Consider the following 19,244-nt stretch of genomic DNA (forward strand, 5'->3'; position numbering starts at 1 on the left):
CAGCAACAAAACCAACAGCTCCAGCCCGCCTCTACTAATTTCTGATCTTTGCCCCAACAGGACAGTTATTCCTATCTTTACACCAGCGAAAGGACTGTCAGACAAAGGTTTTTTCCTTCTAAAGGCTCTCTCCCAGCTACAAGGGAAAGGGAACAAGGGCGGAAGCCTGACTTAACACCTGACATTTCAAAGACTTGAACTGGGTTGCCTTCTTCTGTATCTTTACTAAAAGGTTAAATGACGTTTAATGCTGGGTTTGCCATGGGACTAAGCAGGCAGAGATCTCCATGTACCAGCCCCTGAGCTTTGTTTAACGTTGTCATGTTGGACAGTGGCAGGGTCTTGTTAGCACCTGTTAGTCTTTGGGCCTGTATATTCCATCTAAATACAATAGATCATTAGATCCTCTAACCTCCTGTCTATCACAGGCCATTACGTTTCACGCAGGTACCCCTGAACTGAACCCAGTAATTTGTGATTGGCTAAGCTTGGTCTAGAAACATCCAGTGTTGAAGACTCCAAGAGATGGAAGGCCTACCATTCCTGTGGTCACTTATTTCACTGGTTACGCTCACCCATTGTTGATATAGTGGAGGTCAGTTAAAGTTCCATGTAACCGGATGAATTTGCTCACAGATTCATTTGTTTATTTTCAATCAATCTTGGAACACAAGGGAAGTGTCAGAAGACAGGAAGAAAGCTATGTTATGCCAATATTTAAAACGGGAAGACAGGGTGACCTGGGTAGGTATACGTTGTGAGGCTGTATAAAAAGGAAGGGGACCGTCTTCACGAATATTGTCACAGCTCTTATACAATTGTGATAAATCTTGTACAAAGTATGCCTTGTAAGGTATCATTGGAAAAGTTAGCACTGTTCCACAGATCACATCTCAGGGAAATGTGTGAACCGTCATTGGGTATGAAGATATGAAATTTTATGGTTTCTAAACATACTTGTTACTAAAGATGTTGTGTTCCTGCGTAACACCCACAAGACAGATTGACATCAAGACTAGCCAGTCAGGTGTCAATGGGGCATTAAGGAGAATCAACTCTTCCAGTGGACCCAGGGGCATGCACAAGAATAAAAACTTGGCTGCATATGGACAGGCACTTTCTGTGCCCCCTGCAGCCAGAGGAGCTCGCTCTCCCCACCCCAGCCCCAGAGGAGTTCTGTGCCCCCACTGATTGGGGGAGCAGGCCCCTGCTTTCCCCACCCCCTTATGCATGCCCCTGAGTGGACCCCTCCTGAAGACGCCTCAGAGCACAGAGACAATGGAAACCCCATGTTTCAGCAAGTGATGCATCGCTCCGTGTCTGAGCCATGGACTGGGGGGGGGGGGGGGAAAGGTGACATCATCTCCCAGCCTCATTCCTGCCCCACATGTCTGGACTGTGATTTCTAACCAGGAAAGCTTTGAACAATGGACTGAGGACCATTCTTTTGGGTAAACCAGAAAGACATATTGCAAGCTAGCCGATTTAACATCACTGCTATTGTACTGATCTACAGACGCTGAAATCAACTGTAATATATACGATTCACTTTAAAACAAAAGGTTTTAGTCATAAAAAGAGTTATTAATAGGTTAGTTTACTAGAGGATTGGCATCAGCGCGTTTTTTTTGGTGAGATCCTGAAGTCCATATTGCCCTGGGGTGAGTGGGTGCCTCTCTGGGGCTGGAAGAACTTAAGATGCGACGAACTTTGGTTTTAATAGCCTTTCATCATAAAGTCTGGTTTGTCTGGGTGGTGCATGAGGGGCGAGGCCTGAGGGAGACTGTCTGTGGCTTCATAATAACTAGTATAGTATTTTGGAAGGACATTTGTTCCTGGCTTGGTGAAATCTTACGATAGAGATTACCACCAGTTTGGGGAACATGCTGCTGGCATACTGTCCAGTTCTGGTGCCCACAATTCAGGAAGGATGTTGATGAATTGAAGAGGGTTCAGAGAAAAGCCACAAGATTGATTAAAAGCTTAGAAAACCTGCTGTATAAGTGAGAGTTTGAGCTCCTGGAGTCTGTTTAGCTTAAAGAGAAGGCTAAGGGGTGACTTGATCACAGTCTGTAAGTACCTGCACGGGGAACAGATATTGAATAACAGACTTCAATTGACAGAGAAAGGTCTAGCCTGATTTGGGGGCGCCCTGCGGCAGCTCCCCACCCCGCCGGCCTTGAGGCACACACCCCCCCCCCCGTGGCAGCTCCCCACCGCCCCGGCCTGGGGAGCCATGCGGCAGCTCCCAGCGCCAGCTCACCTCTGCTATGTCCCCTCCCCGAGCACGCCATCGCTGCTCCACTTTTCCCTCCTCCCAGGCTTGCGGCGCCAATCAGCTGTTTGGTGCCGCAAGCCTGGGAGGGGAGGAGAATTAGAGCGGGGGCGGCGTGCTCGGGGAGGAGGCGGAGCAGAGGTGAGCTGGGGTGGGGAGCTGCTGCACGGCTCCCGGGGGGGAGCTGCCGTGGGGGGGGGGAGCGCCTCAGGGCGGAGGTGGGTGCAGGGAGCTGCTGCCGGGCTGGGGGGGTTGGGGGGCGCAAGGTGGAAGTTTCGCCTAGGGCGCGAAACTTCCTTGCACCGGCCCTATAGACACATTAAAACCAGAAATAAGGAGTATTTATGTTTAAACACAGAGCAGTTAGCCACTGGAAATGACCAAGGGTACGGATGTTCTGTATTGACCATGGGGAATGTTGGAGGTGTCCAGGAGGATGCGAATGGACGTCTGCCCACCTTCCAGCCGCTGACAGCAGCAGCTCATCCATCCGTGCTCCTGCTGTTGGATTCGGGGCCTGGCCGGAATCCAGACTGGGCCAGCTGTAGTGAACCGCCTGTGGCTAGAGGAGACTGAAGGGGACCTTTGGCCAGCACCTCTGGCGGTTCAGTTCAAACCCTGCCAGGTGTTTGAGCAATTCCTGTTTGCCCTCCAACGTGCACGGCTTTGCAATCGATCAACATTGAATTTCACCGGCCATCGTTTTGGGTGGGTCCTGACGCAGCCGCCACGACCATCAAGCAGCATCTCAGGCCCAGCGGCCATCTGGGGCTGAGCTCAGGTGTCGAGTCCGAGCCTCTGCCGGAGCTGCCACGTCCACACTGCTCTTTTTGGCAGGCTAGTTTGAGCCCACTTAGGGCCAGCCCCTAAGGGCAGCAGCTCAGCCGTTCCCAGAGCCCTTCCCTGGGCTCCCAGGAGTCTCGCAGGAGTGGTTGTTCCCAGGGCTTCCATTCCCCTGTCCAGAGTGGGAGGACGATCTCCTCTCTCCCTGCCCCCTCTGTATCTTTGCAGTCAGGGCAAAGAGCTCTGCTCTTTCCCAGGGCAAGAGAGTGAACGCTTCCTTTGCCACCATGCCGGTCCCATCCGATCACACCCTTCTCGTTCGGAGCAGAGACGGCAGTAGCCGGGCTCCCCGCGCATCCAGGGCTGAGGTCTGTGCTCCCCACTTACAAGTTACTGACTAAGAACTGCTAAACACAAGGAGGTGCGACAGCCCCAGAAGGGTGCCGCTAGCTTCGCTCGCTTCCCAAAACACACTGCAGCCGCCCATGGACGCCTGGAACCCGACTAGGGCCAGGAGCAACTGCCTGCCTGCACATCTGCCAGCTCTGCCCTCCCACCTGCGTGGATCCTGCCTTTCCGCCCACGAGCAGGTGCCCCCACGACCCAAACAAACATGCAGGAGGGATGGCCACAGGAGCCCCTGGAGTCTGCTACCACAATTGCCCAATCCTGGTTTAAACAATCGGTTTTAAAGAGATCTGTCTGTGAGTGACAGCCCTCCCCCCGCCTCCAACCCCATCCCCCAGAGATCACAGCACGGCCTAGAGTCTGGCAGATTCCCAGCTCAGAGCCGTACCACTTGAGCTGCAGGAGGAACGGCTTTCCGCTTTGTGGACCAGCCAGTAGAAGAGGCTTTCACCCCCCGTTCCCATTGGGTTACACAGCTATTGTGTTCTAAAAATGCTCTATAAACAAGGAGTCCCGCCGTCTATCCGCTCCGGTCTGAATCAGCGCATGACGCGGCAACACCGAGCAGCAAAACGCAGATTCTCGGAGCGTTCGCACAGCCAGCAACAGGGGTCCAAAAAGTGGGGTACTCCCGGAAATAAACTGAATGCCACTTGAACCACCGGCCGGCGCTGCTGCGCCCACAGTAGCGACAATCCTGCTTTTACACACTGCATAGGTAACTTGTGGAACTCACTGCCCAATGGGAACCTCCTGAGCGAGTGAGGGCCGAAGACAAGGGCTGCTAGCCAGAGGCTGGCTGTGCATGCCACACACTCCTGCGGCCGGCATTGTGTAAGAAGAGAGGAGCCCCACTCCTCTGCCTCAGGCTGCCCCGCCCCCAGGGCATGGGGCGGGGGAGAGACATGGCTCTCCATGGCTCGGGTCAGACACACAAAGGCCCCCACCTCTTCCTGGGGACTGGGTGCCTCTGGCTGAGGGAGTGACACATGCAGAGCCGGAACCTGTTTGCCAGGAGTGGGCCCTGAATTAACTCACCAGGGAATGGGGCTACTTATTATGCAAATGCTAAATTGATTTGATGCCCGTCCTGCCTGAATGAAGCACTTGGCATCCGCCCCTGCAAAGAGGTCCGGGCCAGGGCACAGCCACAAACTGACCCGGGTCACCAGCTGCAACTGGAACCTCAAGGAAATGGCAGCAAACGCCGCAGGCCTGCAGAGTGTCCCTTCCAGGCCCTGGGGCGAGAACACCTCGTTCCACTCACTGACTCACCAGTTATATAAGCAGTGCCACACACAGGCCTTGCTCGACACGCTCTGCTGCATCCCAGGTCAGCACGCTGCAATCGGAGAACTGGAGTCACTGGCGCTTTGGCAATGCCAAGGGACCCACCAGAGACATGCACATGTTCGGATGCAGGCGAGCATCCATGTGCCCACGCAGATCACGCACGGCGGCTTTCAGCGAAGAACACGCTTGCTCTGCCCTCCCTAGCATGGCCTGTATCAGCAGCCGCCTCGACCTTCACTCAGCTGAATCATTCACACCTGCTGCATTTGTCAGCTCTCACCTTAAGCTCTGTAGCTCCCTCTTGAGTACAGGTGTTCCCGAGAGTCATGCTCTGATCCTCCAAGTCCCTCTGGCCTCATCTCCTCCCAAAGGCCCCCCCCTCTCTCCTCCACTCCCACCTTCCTCTCTTGGCAAGGCCGTCACCACTCCAGACACTGCGGGACCTCTACCCCATCAGACTGCCGTTGTTGGAAACGGCCAAAGAGCAAACTCCACTCTTCCTGCAAGGAGAGGGGCCTTGCTCCCTTGGGAAGTACCCGCCCAAACATTCAGCATCCCACCAGCTCCCGGACCATGGCTCTCGCCCTGTCGGAGCGTATCGTGATTTGCATCAGTCAGTGGGCTCCTTCCAGGAGGGATCAGGATCCAAGAAGCCAGGAAGTGCTCATGGAGGGCTACCTCGGCCCGCCCTGCCAGCCCCTGGAGAGGGAAGCCCTGGCCATTACAATAGATGGCTTGGCACTCTCCAAGGGGCATGGGTGGGTGTGCACATGAATGGCCCCATTTTACAAAAGGGGAAACAGAGGCCCTGGGAGATTCACTAACAAAGCTAGCTAAGGGCAGCGCTGGAGCTAGGACCGAGGTGCCCAGGGTCCCATGACCTTGCCCTCTTCACTGGTGCACAACTTCTCCCATAAAGGGGCATCTCACGGTGTTCACCGTCAGACAAGTAAGCACAGCCATGTAGTACCAGTAGCCCCCCAGGCTGCAGAGAGCAAGAGGGAAGTGCCAGAGACTCATCCCCGGCAGCGGCACAGCCCCAGGCTAGCCAGCCATCCAGCCGTGGGGCAGCGTGCCAGCAACACGCTGGAGACGCCACCTTCGAGGAACAATTCTCGTGAGGCTCAGGCTGTGAGGCTGTTTCATTGCTGCAGAGACTCCCGGGCTCGGGCTGCGCCCAGGCTCTAGGCTCTCCACGGTGGGAGGGTCTCTGAGCGCAGGCCCAAGCCCAGACGCCTGCACAGCAAAGAACCAGCCCCACAGCCCGAGCCCAAGTCGGCTGGCCCGGGACAGCCGTGGGTTTTGATTTGTGTCGTAGACACACGGTCCTTCAGCCAGGGAAGCACTTCTACATGCAGGTCCAGCTCTGCTGGCCCAGCTCAGAGAGCAGGAGCCCGGGACAAGGGGCGACTGTCTGTTCTGCTGGGCCAGGCAGAGATCGCCGAGTGCAGGAGGAGGTGGAAGGAAGGTGTTTTATGGGGCAGCCAGTGGTAGGCCTTGCCCACGGAGTGGGGCCAGCTACTGTCCCCACCTCCTGCCCTCAGGACCAGCCAGGGGCCATGCGATACAAGTGTAACTTACTCTGGGTGCTGGGAGGAACACCCGGTGTCGAGCTATACCACCACCAGCAGGGGAGCCCTCTGACGGCAGAAAAGCCCCCAAGCGGACCCCGAACGCACCCCCATATCCTGCTCCAAGGGGCAGCCTGCCTCCCTCCGTCCCAGGCCCGGCAGCAGCCCATCCAGTGGGCTGGATCACCACGGCCCTCACGACCAAGCCACGTGCAGATCCGGGACGCCACACCACAGGCATCCGCACGGCCCATCTCACGTTGAGCCTTCAGAACCACGGCTCTGCTGCACAGGCCGGGTGGGCCCTTTCCACAGGACATCAGAGCCCTTGTGCAGGAACCTGGTGTGAACACATGCCGTTGACATCACACCGACATGGGCACACACACACACACACACACACGGAATCACCCGCCCGGCACTGCAGCCGGGTGCACGCGCTGACCGGAGACGGGTTCACCCAGCTCCTGGCACAAGCAGGCGTCCCAGCTACAACAGGCCGATTAAACATTAACCGCCGGGGAGGAGGGAGGCTGAGCCCTGGGCACAGATGCCAGGCGCACTCACCTGTGATGAAGACGGCTTTCCCCACCACGGGGAGCCTTCGCCCCTGGGCCCCGCGCCCCAGGGCCAAGCAGCCGGCGGCGGTGAGGGCGGCGCCGAGCGGCAGAGGCAGGCACGCCTGGCACAGGTACTGCAGCAGCCCCAGCAGCCCCAGGTGCAGCAGGGCCCGAGTCAGGAGCAGCTGGGAGCGGGAGAGTCGCAGGAGGAGGCTGCCCGCGAAGACGAGCCAGAGCGAGCCGTAAACCCAGCGCTCCATGGCTCGGGGCCAGCGGTGCCCGGCGTGCGGCACAGGCAGCGGCCAGCCACGGCACCTACTTATAGCGGGGCCGGCCGGGAGAAGGCGGAGCCGGCCCTGCCCTGCCAATGGGAGCCGGCCCGCGGGCTGGGCTGGCTCTCCGCGCCCCGACACACTCTTGCCCCAAGTTGGCTGCGGCCGGGGCGCGGAGGCGCCCCCGGGGCTAGAGCCCGGCCGGCCGCGGAGCCTCTCCCCCCGCCGGCTGCGGGAGCCCTGGCCCGGCCGCGGAGCCTCTCCCCCCGCCGGCTGCGGGAGCCCTGGCCCGGCCGCGGAGCCTCTCCCCCCGCCGGCTGCGGGAGCCCTGGCCCGGCCGCGGCTTTCGAAGAATCGAAAGGAAAGTGCGCGGCGCGGGGCGCCCTCTCCGCCGCCTGCGCCCCCGGGGGCCGGCCGGGCAGTGCCAGCCCCGGGGTGCCCGGCTTGGCAGGACCCACTCCCCGGCTCTCTGCGCTGGTGGCCCGGCTACCCCGGGGCGCGGGGCCACGGGCTGGAGGGCGCAGCGGGGACAGCGTCCCCCCCCCTCCGTGCGCCCCTGCAGCTCCCCGGCCAAGCGGCGCTTCGCTCTTTATTTCCTCTTTGGGGAGTGAAAAGTGCCCCATTGCACAGCCCTGCCGGGGCGCCCTAAGCCAGGGCAAGCGCCCCCCCCCCGCTTTCAGTCCTTGGACTCTGCTGCAAGGTGGGGGGAGCCCAGCTCTAGCTATCCAGTGGGGCCAGCTCTCCTGAGTTTACTGAGAGTCTCCCATTACTGGGTGTGCTTCCTAAAGCCCCAGCTGCTGGAGTCAGGTGATCCAAAGAGACTCTCTGCTTTCATTCACTACCAAGTCAAGTTGGTAGACCCCCTGGCCTGAGCTAAGCACTTGGGACAGTGTCCATTCCCCTACGAGCTTATGTACCAGAAGCCGAGGAGGGAGCGCCCACCCTTGTTGTTTTTGTAAACGGTCGTGGGCTGATCGATGGTTCTGTGAAAGGGGGGGTTGGGAATTTGGTCTTTTAGGTTCTAACAGGACCCTCATCACTGGAGTAGCCAAGAGCCTCACAAACGTGGATGCGTTTATTGTCACAACACCCCGGGGCAGGGCCTTACCCCCGAGTCTCAGCTGGGGAACTCAGGCAGGGAGAGGCTAAGACTTGTAAAGCTATTTAGGTGCCTAAAGATGGGCTAATAGTCTAGCCTAAAGCAACTTGTCCAAGGCCCTGGGCCAGATGTTCTGAGTCCTAGGTGAACACCCTAACCCCTGGGCATCCTCCCTCTGGCCCATGGTCTGTCTCACACAGGCTACTGAGCGGTCATTGGACAGTGGCCATGGTTCTCCACCCACCCAGTTTGGATTCAGCTTGGTGAGTAACCCCCTATGCCCCCGAGAGAAGCCTGTAGAATCCCTGCCCAGAGCCACCCTGGAAACAAGAAGAGAGATTTTTAAAAAAGAGAGCGTGTGCAGCGCGAGCTCCCAGCCAGGTCCCGCTGCCAGTGGCTGGGGCTGACCCTTGGGTTGATCAGTAATGCATTCGTACAGGACACATGCATCCAGCCTGCACGGAAGGGACAGATTCCCTTGTCCAAAGTCTCATTACGCACGTTCCTGCTGACGCTGTTGCTGCCCCTTGAAATAGGCTCCCCTCCTGTTCCTGCGGCGAGACCCTGTGTCCCTCTTTGCAGCCGAGCCGAGCTTCACCTGTACGCCTTCCGTCCATTAATGGAGCTCCGTGCCCGGTGTTCTGCAGCAGGAAGGCAGTGAAAGTCCCACCTCTTGTGCGCTCCACCTGTATACATGTCCCCGCTCCAGGTGAGGAGGAGTCCTTTGTCCTCGGGCAGTGCTGTCTCTCCTTTCCTGCACGCTTTCCCTCCTGGGGCCCCGAAATCAGTATGGGGGCATCTTGGGTGATCCCGGGAGCATCTCTGTCCGTGACACTCCCGAGGTGGAAGCCCACACAGCGAGGCTGGAGTCACACCAGCCACTCTGCTGGTGGCCCAGAACTGCACAGCTATGCCCTGGAAACGACCCAGGTGGGCACTGCCACTCTGGGCACCGGTCTGCACGGAGCTCTGCCTACCGCTGGAAGTGCCAGAGGTCAAAGGGAAAGGGCCTTTCAGCTCCATTTATAAAGGCCCAAGCCCAGTGCTGGAGCAGCTTGAGGGGCACAGTCCTGGGCTGGGGTAAAGGTTCCATCCTCTGCACCTTTCAAAGTCTGATTTCGCCGCCCGTTGCCACCCACCTCCCCACACCCAGGACTCCCTCCTCTCCACCAGGCAGGTGCAGCGGGGTGTCCCGGGGGGCTCCTCATGGCAACCAAGCCCAGAGGCGGGGCCCATGTCCATTACTAGGCCAGGCTGGGTTATTTCCCTGCTCCTGGGCTGTGGTTAGGTGTGAGGGTGGCAGCAGACCTGGATTCTGTTCCTGGCGGCTGCTGACTGACATGCCAGGCAACCTTGCGCAAGCCACTTCCCCTGGCTGTGCGATGGGGGTAATGACCCTGACCTGCTCCCAGGGATGTCACAACCGTCGACAGCTGTTTGTTCAGGGCTTGGTGCAGGCAATACGCTGCATTGGTGCCAAGTGTTATTTAAGAGTTTTAGCTCCCACTGGTGAGCCAGGACGGGGCCCTGTTGTGGCAAGCTCTGTGCAGACACGCAGGAGACATCACCCGGTCCTCGCCCTAGCAGCTCCCAGTACAGAGCAAGCAGGAAAGGAACTGCCCAGGAGGCCATGCAGCGGGGGCGGGGGCTGGCGTGCAGCATTCGTTGTGTGCGTGTGAAGATAATGACGCTCAGCACGCGACTGAGCGAGCAGGGCTGTTCGTTAGTTTGGCTGGGGGCGGGGGAGATGTAACAAGGGGGGCTGGAAGCAGGCGGGGAGGTGAGTGTGGTGGGGAAGGGGGCGTGAGGAAGAAGGCAGAGAGAGAAAAGGGCAGCAAAAAGCCAGCGCTGTGAACTTGAGCAGAGCTCATCAACTGCGGGTAGGTGTCTGCTCTCAGGAGGCAGCTGTGAAGCAGATTCCAGGGGCCAGAGGCCACCTCAGAAGCTCCCCCTGATAGTCCCAGCAGGTGGATGGGAGTTGGTTGTGTGGAGAAGAGAGCCAGGTGTCCGGGGTCTCTGAGGTCAGGCAGACGGGAGTGGCTGGTGGGGGTTCAGGTGAGGCTGGGCAGGCTGTGGAGGGGGCTGGAAGGGCACCGGGTGCTCTGAATGATGAAGATGAAGCGTGACAACACTGACCCATTTTGGGTAGCCACAGACAAATGGCCAAGTTAACCTAAGTGCCCCACTTTGCCTCAGACTTTCTTCTTTGCATCCGAACGCCCTGGCCCGTGTGCCGGTGGAACCCGGCCAGCTCAGAGTGACGGCGCTCTGCCGTCAGGGTGGGCAACGGGATGGGCAGAGCGCTGGGACGGGGCCGAGTCTGTGTGATGAACTGCGCGACGAGTCAGGAGCTCCCCACCCAGGCCCTGTGAGACGGTGGGTCAAAGTCCCTTTTTGTCTCCTTATTTATTACACAAGGTAATTGCTTCTGCCTTGTTCACTTAATAAAGCGCCTTTTTTAATATTTCACTGAGTCAGTTCTCAGTGATCCTTTGCGCTTCTCTGCCCTGGATCACCAACCGTCTCCTGCAACAAGCCTGACCTTGGCGCCCTCTGTGGGTGTTTGGGCGGCAGAGACACCCCCGTGTGCCAACCTCCAACTCACACACGGTTCAAGGAGCTCTGCCAAGGCTCTGCCAATGGTTCATTGTCACTGCTGGCTTACCACAGAGTTGCCAGTTCCCTCGCTGGTGGGCACAGGCAGGGGGAGGGAGCAGCAGCAAGCCAGGGCCATGCATGCTGGCACAGCCTGAGAACCAGGCCTGTCGAAGAGAAGAATGACGTTTGCATCCTTCTCGGGAAAGCTGCTGGGCATGTTACAAAAACAAACCCCATTGCAGCGGGGGAAAAACACATTTCACAACCCCCAGCAGCAGCTCGGCAGGAGCCGCAATGTCAAACTGGCCTGGGTGGTTTTTCCTGGGCGTGGTGCTGGAACCCAAGGTTCCAGTTCACAGCCTTTCCATTTCAACAAAGCCAATACAGGAAATGCCAGCGTGTGTGTGTGTGAGTGTGTGTGTGTGTGGGGGGATGTTCTCAAACAGCAGGTGACAGGCATTCCCCAAGAGGAATTCAGGCATTTTCTGTAGGTGGACTTGCGCATGGATGAGATGCAAAGCTTTCCTGCCCCCACCCCTGACATGGCACGTAGCACTCAGATAGACCCATTAAAATCAAAGACACTTCCCCAAGCCACCAGCTACTGGTCACTCAGAAGGTGACTAGCAAGGCATCCGCCAAGAGGCACTGTGACGGGCTGGATGGGCTTCAGAAGTTGGCCCAGACCGGGGGGTTGGACAAGTGGAACATGTTGGGTTCCAGGGGACATTCTGAGCTGACCCAGGCCCGGGGCACTGGGCTGGCTAGAGATAGGATATGCTGCAGCAAGGTGGGTTGAGTGTTTTGGGCTAGACTGGCAGGTGAATCAGGACTAGTGTTGCCATCTGTCCCAAGTTTGCAGGCTAGTCTCTAAGTTCAGGAGACTGTCCCATCACCATGAGCTCCAGCACATCCAAAACCCTTCTCGTCCAGCTCTCTGAAGGAAAAAGTGTAGGGAGGAAGAAAGAGAGACCCATTTCTCCTTGTGCAGAGACAGGTCCCTATAGCCTCAGGGTATGGTGTATGGAAAATTGTGTTAGAATTCTGCTCTATCACTTTAAATTCTCTGGGGTTTTCCTGGTCCTGCTTGCAGGTGGAGGGCTCTGTAAGGAAGCATGTGACCTGGGCCAGACACCCCAGCGTAAGGAGGGGTGAGTTATGCCTCTGCCTGCCTTAGGGAGCAGCCTGCTTCATCTCTCTCTGTTTTTGAATTCTTGTGTGTTATCATTTTGGATTCTATGAAATATAGTTATGTTATGGTGCAACCTTCCTGCAAGAGTATTTATGACACAGGGAAGGTGCACTGAGCTAAGAGCCTAGAGACCATGAGTTTAAGTCATCCCTTCAGCTGTTAGTATCTCTGGGTAGGTCACACCCTTTAATATTATGGAAAGCTTATGAGCTCCCTATTCGGCAGACATGTATCATCCTCTCTCCCCCTTCCCCCCACTTTACACATATTTGTAAGATGAAGTCAAAAGACTCATAGACTTTAAGGTCAGAAGGGACCATTCTGATCATCTAGTCTGACCTCCTGCACAACGCAGGCCACAGAATCTCACCCACCCACTCCTGTAACAATCCCCTGACCTATGTCTGAGGTATTGATTTCCTCAAATCGTGGTTTAAAGACCTCAAGGTGCAGAGAATCCCCCAGCAAGTGACCAGTGCCCCACGCTGCAGAGGAAGGCGAAAACCCCCAGGGCCTCTGCCAATCTGCCCTGGAGGAAAATTCCTTCCCAACCCCAAACCTGGTGATCAGCTAAACCCTGAGCATGTGGGCAAGACTCACCAGCCAGACACCCAGGAAAGAATTCTCTGTAGTAATTCAGATCCCACCCTGTCTAGTGTCCCATCACAGGCCACTGGGCATATTTACCACTAGTAGTCAAAGATGAATTAATTGCCAAAATTAGGCTGCCCCATCATACCATCCCCTCCATAAACTTATCAAGCGTAGTCTTGAAGCCAGATATGTCTTTTGCCCCCACTACTCCCCTTGGAAGGCTGTTCCAGAACTTCACTCCTCTGATGGTTAGAAACCTTCATCTAATTTCAAGTCGAAACTTCCTGCTGGGCAGTTTATATCCAAGTCGGTTGGGAAGAGAACCCAGGTGTCTAATATCGCAAGGGTAAGTATCATCCGCCCCGCAGAGCCACCTGTACTTGGCCAACCTATTATTAATTGCTGCTCTAACTCCTGACAACACTCCCCTCCCAGAGCAGGGAACAGAACAATGGATTTTGGATACCCACGGTTCTACTGTTGCTGGCTAGCAAATAGTGGTGTGATTCACTTGTCAGGTGTGTGTGTTACAGCCCTCTTGTGAAATTGGTCCACATAGAGGATAACAGCCTACTTCTGTTAGGAGCTGCTCTTTTAGCTCATGTAGTAGGGGACTGTGCTGTGGATCTGAGAGGCTTAAGTTCAAAGCTTCATGCTGATCCATGTGGGAAAATGTAGTCTGCGCTCCCGCAGTTGAAGCCTGTCTTACTGGATATGTGCATGGAAGCAGAACTAAGGTGGCTTTTCTTTGCACCCTTAGCGTTCTTTTCATGTCTTTTGGTGCATATACTAGCTAGCTATGAGTCTTCTCCTGTGCTAGCACTTTCTGGGGCTCCAGCTGCCTGAGTGCATTGCTATTGGGGTACAGACCCCATTCCCTGGCGCTCACCCCTTGGACTCCAGCCATGCTCAGTAGAAACTAAACTTGCTCCCAGTTAGTGGATATTTTAATGTCCTCTTCGCCCTGCACTGGGGGAGTAAAAGCCCCTAGATCCCAAAATAGCCAGGGGATCCGGTTACCCTCGGAGATAAAACTCCGGCCCCCGGGGAACTGCCCAAACAGACCGTTTGCCAATGGGAGAAGCAAAGCTAAAAAGTGAATGAAAGCTCAGTGTCACCCTCACAGCCACTAAAATAACTGTCTGGCGGGGGGGGGGGGGGGGGCATTTCCTCTGCTACAGCATCCCACTGCAGCAGGCAAAGCACACGCTGCCCATTGCCACTAGGGGCCAGAGCGACAAAGGGACTTAGACAACTGCCGTAGGCGCCTACCTCCAAAATGTGGATCTTCAACGCCCTGTTCAGCTGCCCCCGAACCCCGCCGGTTCCTAAACCCCTGCTGGCGAAGTCCCCTAGGAAGCTACTTTTCTGCCAGTGCCCATTGACAAAACTGCCTCACTCCTACCCCGGCTCAGCCCCCTGGCTGACACCTAAGCCCTGGCAGGATTCTCAAACGAGGCGTTCCTCTGGCTCCCTCACCCAGAGGGCCTGATCCTGTAGGTGGGTGCTCGGAGCACACCTAGCCCACCCCCCATTTATACCCAGGGCTGGATTTCTAATTAGGCACAGGAGGTACGTGCCTAGGGGCGCTGGCGTTCTAGGGGCACCGAAAAGAGGGATACAAGTTTCATTTTTTACGGAAAACATGGTGGTCAGCAGTAGGCAGGGGGCACTGAAGATGCTGTGCCTCGGGGCGCGTAAGGGGTAAATCTGGCCCCGTTTATACCCAGTAGGAAGAGCGCTCACTCAGGATCTAGGAAACCCAGGTTCTAATCCCCACTCATCTTGCTGTGGAGCAGGGCTCTGAACCCAGTTCTCTCACCTCCCAGCTGCGCACCCTGACCACCAGGCGAGGGTACGTTGCCTTCTCAAGCCCTGGTGCTGAGCTGTGCCACTTTGTTTGAAGAATCACTGGGCCAGAGAGCGGGGGAATGACTGCACAGTACAGCTCTACCTCCCATGCAGGTAGGAATTTAAAGACGCAGCGCCCAGAAAACAAAAGGCGAGATTACATAGAGTGTCAGCTCTTGGGGGCAGAAACTGTTTCCTATGTGTGTTCGCACAACGGCTCGCACAAGAGGGGCGTGATCCTGGTGGAGGCCTCTAAGTGCGACCATAATACAGATGAACAATAATCCTACTCACACGCAGCACAGGGCTCTAGGATTTTATACGAGGTCTTATGACAATGTCTATTGCGGCACTTGGCATGTATTTTTCTCCATCGCGTTCCGTGACAGGCACTCATGACTTAGTGGAACATAATGGTGTTTTCTCTCCGATTTTTAATTCCTTCGGTTACTAAAGTTCTCTGCGCACATAACCATCCCGTGTATTTAGTTTCCCATCAAGTCTGTAGCTAACCTTGTATTAGCTCAAAAGAGGGAGGCAAAGCACACAACAGCTATTCAGCCATTTTCTCTGCATTTCAGACAGACCCTTCTCTAGCGAATGTGGTTTTACAAATCTCATTCCAACCTAGTGAAAACGCCCGCTTCACCCTGGCCGCGAGGCCTCCGTTTTCACAGAAGCCCAGTCAGTCGAAGTGCTTCCCTGTGTCCGTGCCCATGGCCTGGTTTTCACAAGGGCTGAGCATGCACAACTCTGCAGCTGACAGCCACAGTCCATCGAGCGTCAAATCGCCCTCCACAATGCAGGGAGTGCTGGAGAGTTGTCTCGTCAACACCTTATCAACGATCTTCCTCAGTCGAAGGGCCATTCCAAGCCGAACCCGAGTGACAACTGGACAAAGCCTCAGCTTCAAAGAGACGATTCCCTGGGCAAGGCCTAACAATCGCTTCTTTAAGAGACGCTGGCGTGATGCCCTCCCTCAGCCAAGTGCTGACAGCCCCCTCCAGGAATGGCCCCAGCATGTCCCAGCCCAGGGGTACAGGTCACAGCCTCCACATCTCAGCCCCCACTCAGCATCTGATCACATACCCCAGCTCAGCGGTATGAGTCCGATTCAAGACGCACTGGGTAAGGGTAAGTGGCCCCCGTGTGAGGCTCTCTGCCCTAACACGGGTTGTGTCGGCTAATGGCAACATATTCCGAACACGTGTGACCTGCATCACCCACCTAGCAATGGCAGGACTACGTCTTGAGCAGAGACAGCCGTCAGATGAGGCAAGTTCCCACTGCACCTGGAGGTGTTGGGCCTGCATTTCAGACATCGTCTGTGCCGTTATCGAACAAAGAACACCATGGGCAAACCGGCACGACACAGACATATTGATACTGGAGCAAAATGAGAGCCCAGCATCGGAACAGCAGCCAGGGAAACTGATACATTAATAAGTCACATTCTATAATCTGAACCTGGTAGCAAATTGACTCGTTGGACTGTCTCCTGCCCGTCCCCCACGGAGGCCTGGGGCCCCAGCCTGGACCGCTCCCCTGGCTCCCAGGCTTGGGGGGAGGGGGGAACCGCCCCCCCCCCCCCCCGCACTCGCCAGCGTGGCTGGGAGCCAAGGAAGCGGAGCAGGCTGGGGCCGGGTCACTCCACTTCCCGCAGGAAGTGGCCAGCCCCCCTCCCCTCCATCCCCCATGGAGGCCTGGGACCAGCCCCGCCCCGTCCTGTGGAGGCCTGGGGCGGGGCCCCACACAGCCCCCCCCCCAGCGGAGGCCTGGGGACAGTGTCCCCCCCCCGTGGAGGCCTAGGGCTAGTGTCCCCCCCCCCCCCCCCGTGGAGGCCTGGGGCCCCACACAGCCCCCCCCCCCGTGGGGGGGGCTGCGTAGGGCACCAAAATAGCTAGGGGTGGCTCTGGCTCCCCGGGCCGGAGGGGGGGGGGGGGCGCAAGGTGGAAGTTTCGCCTAGGGCGCGAAATATCCTTGCACCGGCCCTGCCCTTACTCCATCCTTGGGTAAGTCCTCTCACACCTGCTTCCATCCTCTTGCACAACTCACCAGAAACGGTGCCACTTTCTGTGCCTCCTACATCCCACTACTGGTGCAGAGGCTGCCGTGTCATCCACCGCTACCCCTGCGCTTAGTCAGCGGGTCTCTAAGCAACACCTTGTATGGTACTTCATCGCAAGGCGAATGGTGCAGCAGCCTCGCTGGCGCTAGCCCAGTGACTCTCAGACCTCAGTGGTTCTGGAGCCAAATTAGCCATCAGCATTACCCAAACGAGCCACGGCCGTGTGAATTCATTGTTCCATTCACTATAGATCCATAGTTAAACAGTATGATGGGGACGTATTTGAGATTATATATATATTATGCTCACAGCAAAATGACTGAGCAGGTATTATTTTATCAACTACAATTATCAAATACAAAGCCTCCTGATTGGTTAATCACTTGGCTTGGTTAATAATGAAATCACACGCTGCAAAGAGCCGCAGGAGACACGTGAAAGAGCCACATGCGGCTCGTGAGTATCCCCGAGCTGGCCGGTGCCTGTAAGTCCCCAGCCTTCCTTGGATTCGGGGGTGGGAGGCCCAGACCATTCACGAGATTCTCCCCCAGGCGGGAGGGGGAGGGATAGCTCAGTGGTTTGAGCATTGGCCTGCTAAACCCAGGGTTGTGAGTTCAATCCTTGAGGGGGCCACTTGGGGATCTGGGGCAAAATCAGTACTTGGTCCTGCTAGTGAAGGCAGGGGGCTGGACTCGATGACCTTCAAGGTCCCTTCCAGTTCTAGGAGATGGGATATCTCCATTAATTAGATTAGATTAGATGCCACATGTCTCTGCCCTGGAGCACAAGGGCAGGGCTCCTGGCTGCCCCACTGGGGGGTCTGGACTGCCGTAGCAGGAGGCCAGTGACATCCCGCTCCATCCTTTGCACTCTGCACATTTCCTGCTCTCAGGGACCATTTTCCACGTGGTGCAGAGCTGACATCTTGCTAGGATAGACTCAGTGGCTATTCCCCAAACTGGAGAGTTCAGCCACATAAGCCAGTTCATCTTCTAATTGCACAAGCTTTCCAGGTCCCTCCAGAGCTGCCCGGAATTCGTTACAAACCGCTGGGGTTTATTACCATCACCCAGCTGTTCCGTCCTGGCCTTGGCCTGCTTATCATGACTGGTTTTCTGCTTTGCCTGAGCTCGGCCTAGTTTGATCACAGCCTCCTCTGTCCACACCTCAGATGTTCTGGATCCTTTAGCACCTCAAGTAGCTTGGATTCCCCAGGCTGTAGGATGGGCTCTGCCCAGTCGCATGGAACTAGAACAATGCCCCCTTGCTCTCCTCTCCTCATATCTAGGGGACACCCAGTGGGTTCCTGCACAGCCCCCTCAGAAGTGACCGGCAGGTGCTGGGGTCCTTACCGCGCTCCCAACTCAGACCTGCCAAGGTTCATTACGTTGTTTTCAAAAGGCCACAAAACGTTTCCAGAGGCCCTTGGCCTGAGGGCGACATGGGGATACTTGTTCACTCCACATGGCTCCCACGAGTAGCTAACCACTTCTGAGGTAAAACATCCTTCACAGGAAATGCCACCCAGCTCACCAGGGTAATGGCCATTAACGCTATCCCTGGGCACAGCCCCCTTGTATCATCCCTTTTCCCTGAACCTGCAGACACTTTTAGTCATTCTGAGGGTTACGTGCATCTTCTCTAGAATAAGCGTAGGACCACAGGCCAGCGCTCCCCCTGCTCTGCGGTCCCTCACGTGCCCCGCACGTCTGCAGAGCTACGTCACAGCCAAGCGCTGGTTCCCATTCCCCTCCAGGAGCCCAGGGAGAGACATGGCTTGGGCAGGTTTGGAAAATGGTTCCCAGTATGGCTGGAGTGGCGCCAACTGCCATTGTGCTTCTTGGTCGGTCACCTTCTAATCTGTCTGGCCCTCCGGCTCGGTGTGGTGGCCCACTCCTCTGAAGCAACTGTGTGTGTCCCATTTCACCCTGGGTACCCTGGAACCTTCCACTAATTACCTTAAATGAATTACCACTCTTCAGAGCCAAATTAATTTCCTCCTTGGTGCTGAAGACACAGTGTACCATCGCTAGGGCTTCATTCATGTGGTGGACTTCTGAGGAAAGGTCATCTCCAAACCTACCTTACTGAAGCTGTAGGGCACTAACTCCCAGGAGCTCTCCTGAACACCACCCCGTTCAGTCAGAGCCTGGATCTCTGTAAGAGCCACCATCTCCCAATCCCCCCATGGAGACATCACCCAGCATGCCTAGCTCGGGGACCTCACGGCCCCATCCTAGATCAGGACTGTTCATGGAATCTATGATTCCAAGGCCAGAAGGAACCACTGGGATCATCTTGTCTGACCTCCTGTATAACACAGACCAGAGAACTGCCCTGATTTAATTCAGAAAAACACCCAATCTTGTTATAAAAATTGCCAGTGATGGAGACTCCGCCGTGCCCCTTGGTAAATTGTTCCAACGGTTAATTACTCTCACTGTTAAAAATTTACACCTTATCTCCCGTCTGGGTTTGTCTAGCTTCAACTTCCACCCGTTGTTATACCTTGGTTTACTAGACTGAAGAGCCCATTATTAAATATGTGCTCCCCGTGCAGGGACTTACAGACTGTGATCACGTCACCCCTTAGCCTTCTCTTTGTTTAGCTAAATAGATGGAGCTCCTTGAGTCTATTACTATAATGCAGGTTTTCTAATCCTTTAAATGTTCTTGCGGC

The 19,244-nt window shown here is 56.2% G+C and overlaps 1 protein-coding gene and 1 long non-coding RNA gene across 2 annotated transcripts in view; one reads left to right on the forward strand and one right to left on the reverse strand.

The window, feature by feature from the left end:
- Positions 1-7,210, reverse strand: part of HSD11B2 (hydroxysteroid 11-beta dehydrogenase 2) — a 49,732-nt gene extending 42,522 nt beyond the window's left edge. The window contains exon 1 of the mRNA XM_005290787.5: positions 6,898-7,210. Coding sequence (XP_005290844.2) covers positions 6,898-7,150 — 253 coding nt within the window. The 5' untranslated portion in view covers positions 7,151-7,210. The remainder of the gene's footprint in view (positions 1-6,897) is intronic.
- An 824-nt stretch (positions 7,211-8,034) lies between these two features.
- LOC112060654 (uncharacterized) lies at positions 8,035-12,529 on the forward strand. Its single transcript, XR_002889914.3, has 3 exons — positions 8,035-8,970; positions 10,458-10,637; positions 11,953-12,529. It is a non-coding gene; the product is annotated as an uncharacterized LOC112060654 (long non-coding RNA).
- Positions 12,530-19,244: the final 6,715 nt, after the last annotated feature.

This window comes from Chrysemys picta, chromosome 14, assembly GCF_011386835.1.
Source record: "Chrysemys picta bellii isolate R12L10 chromosome 14, ASM1138683v2, whole genome shotgun sequence".
NCBI lineage: Eukaryota > Metazoa > Chordata > Testudines > Emydidae > Chrysemys > Chrysemys picta.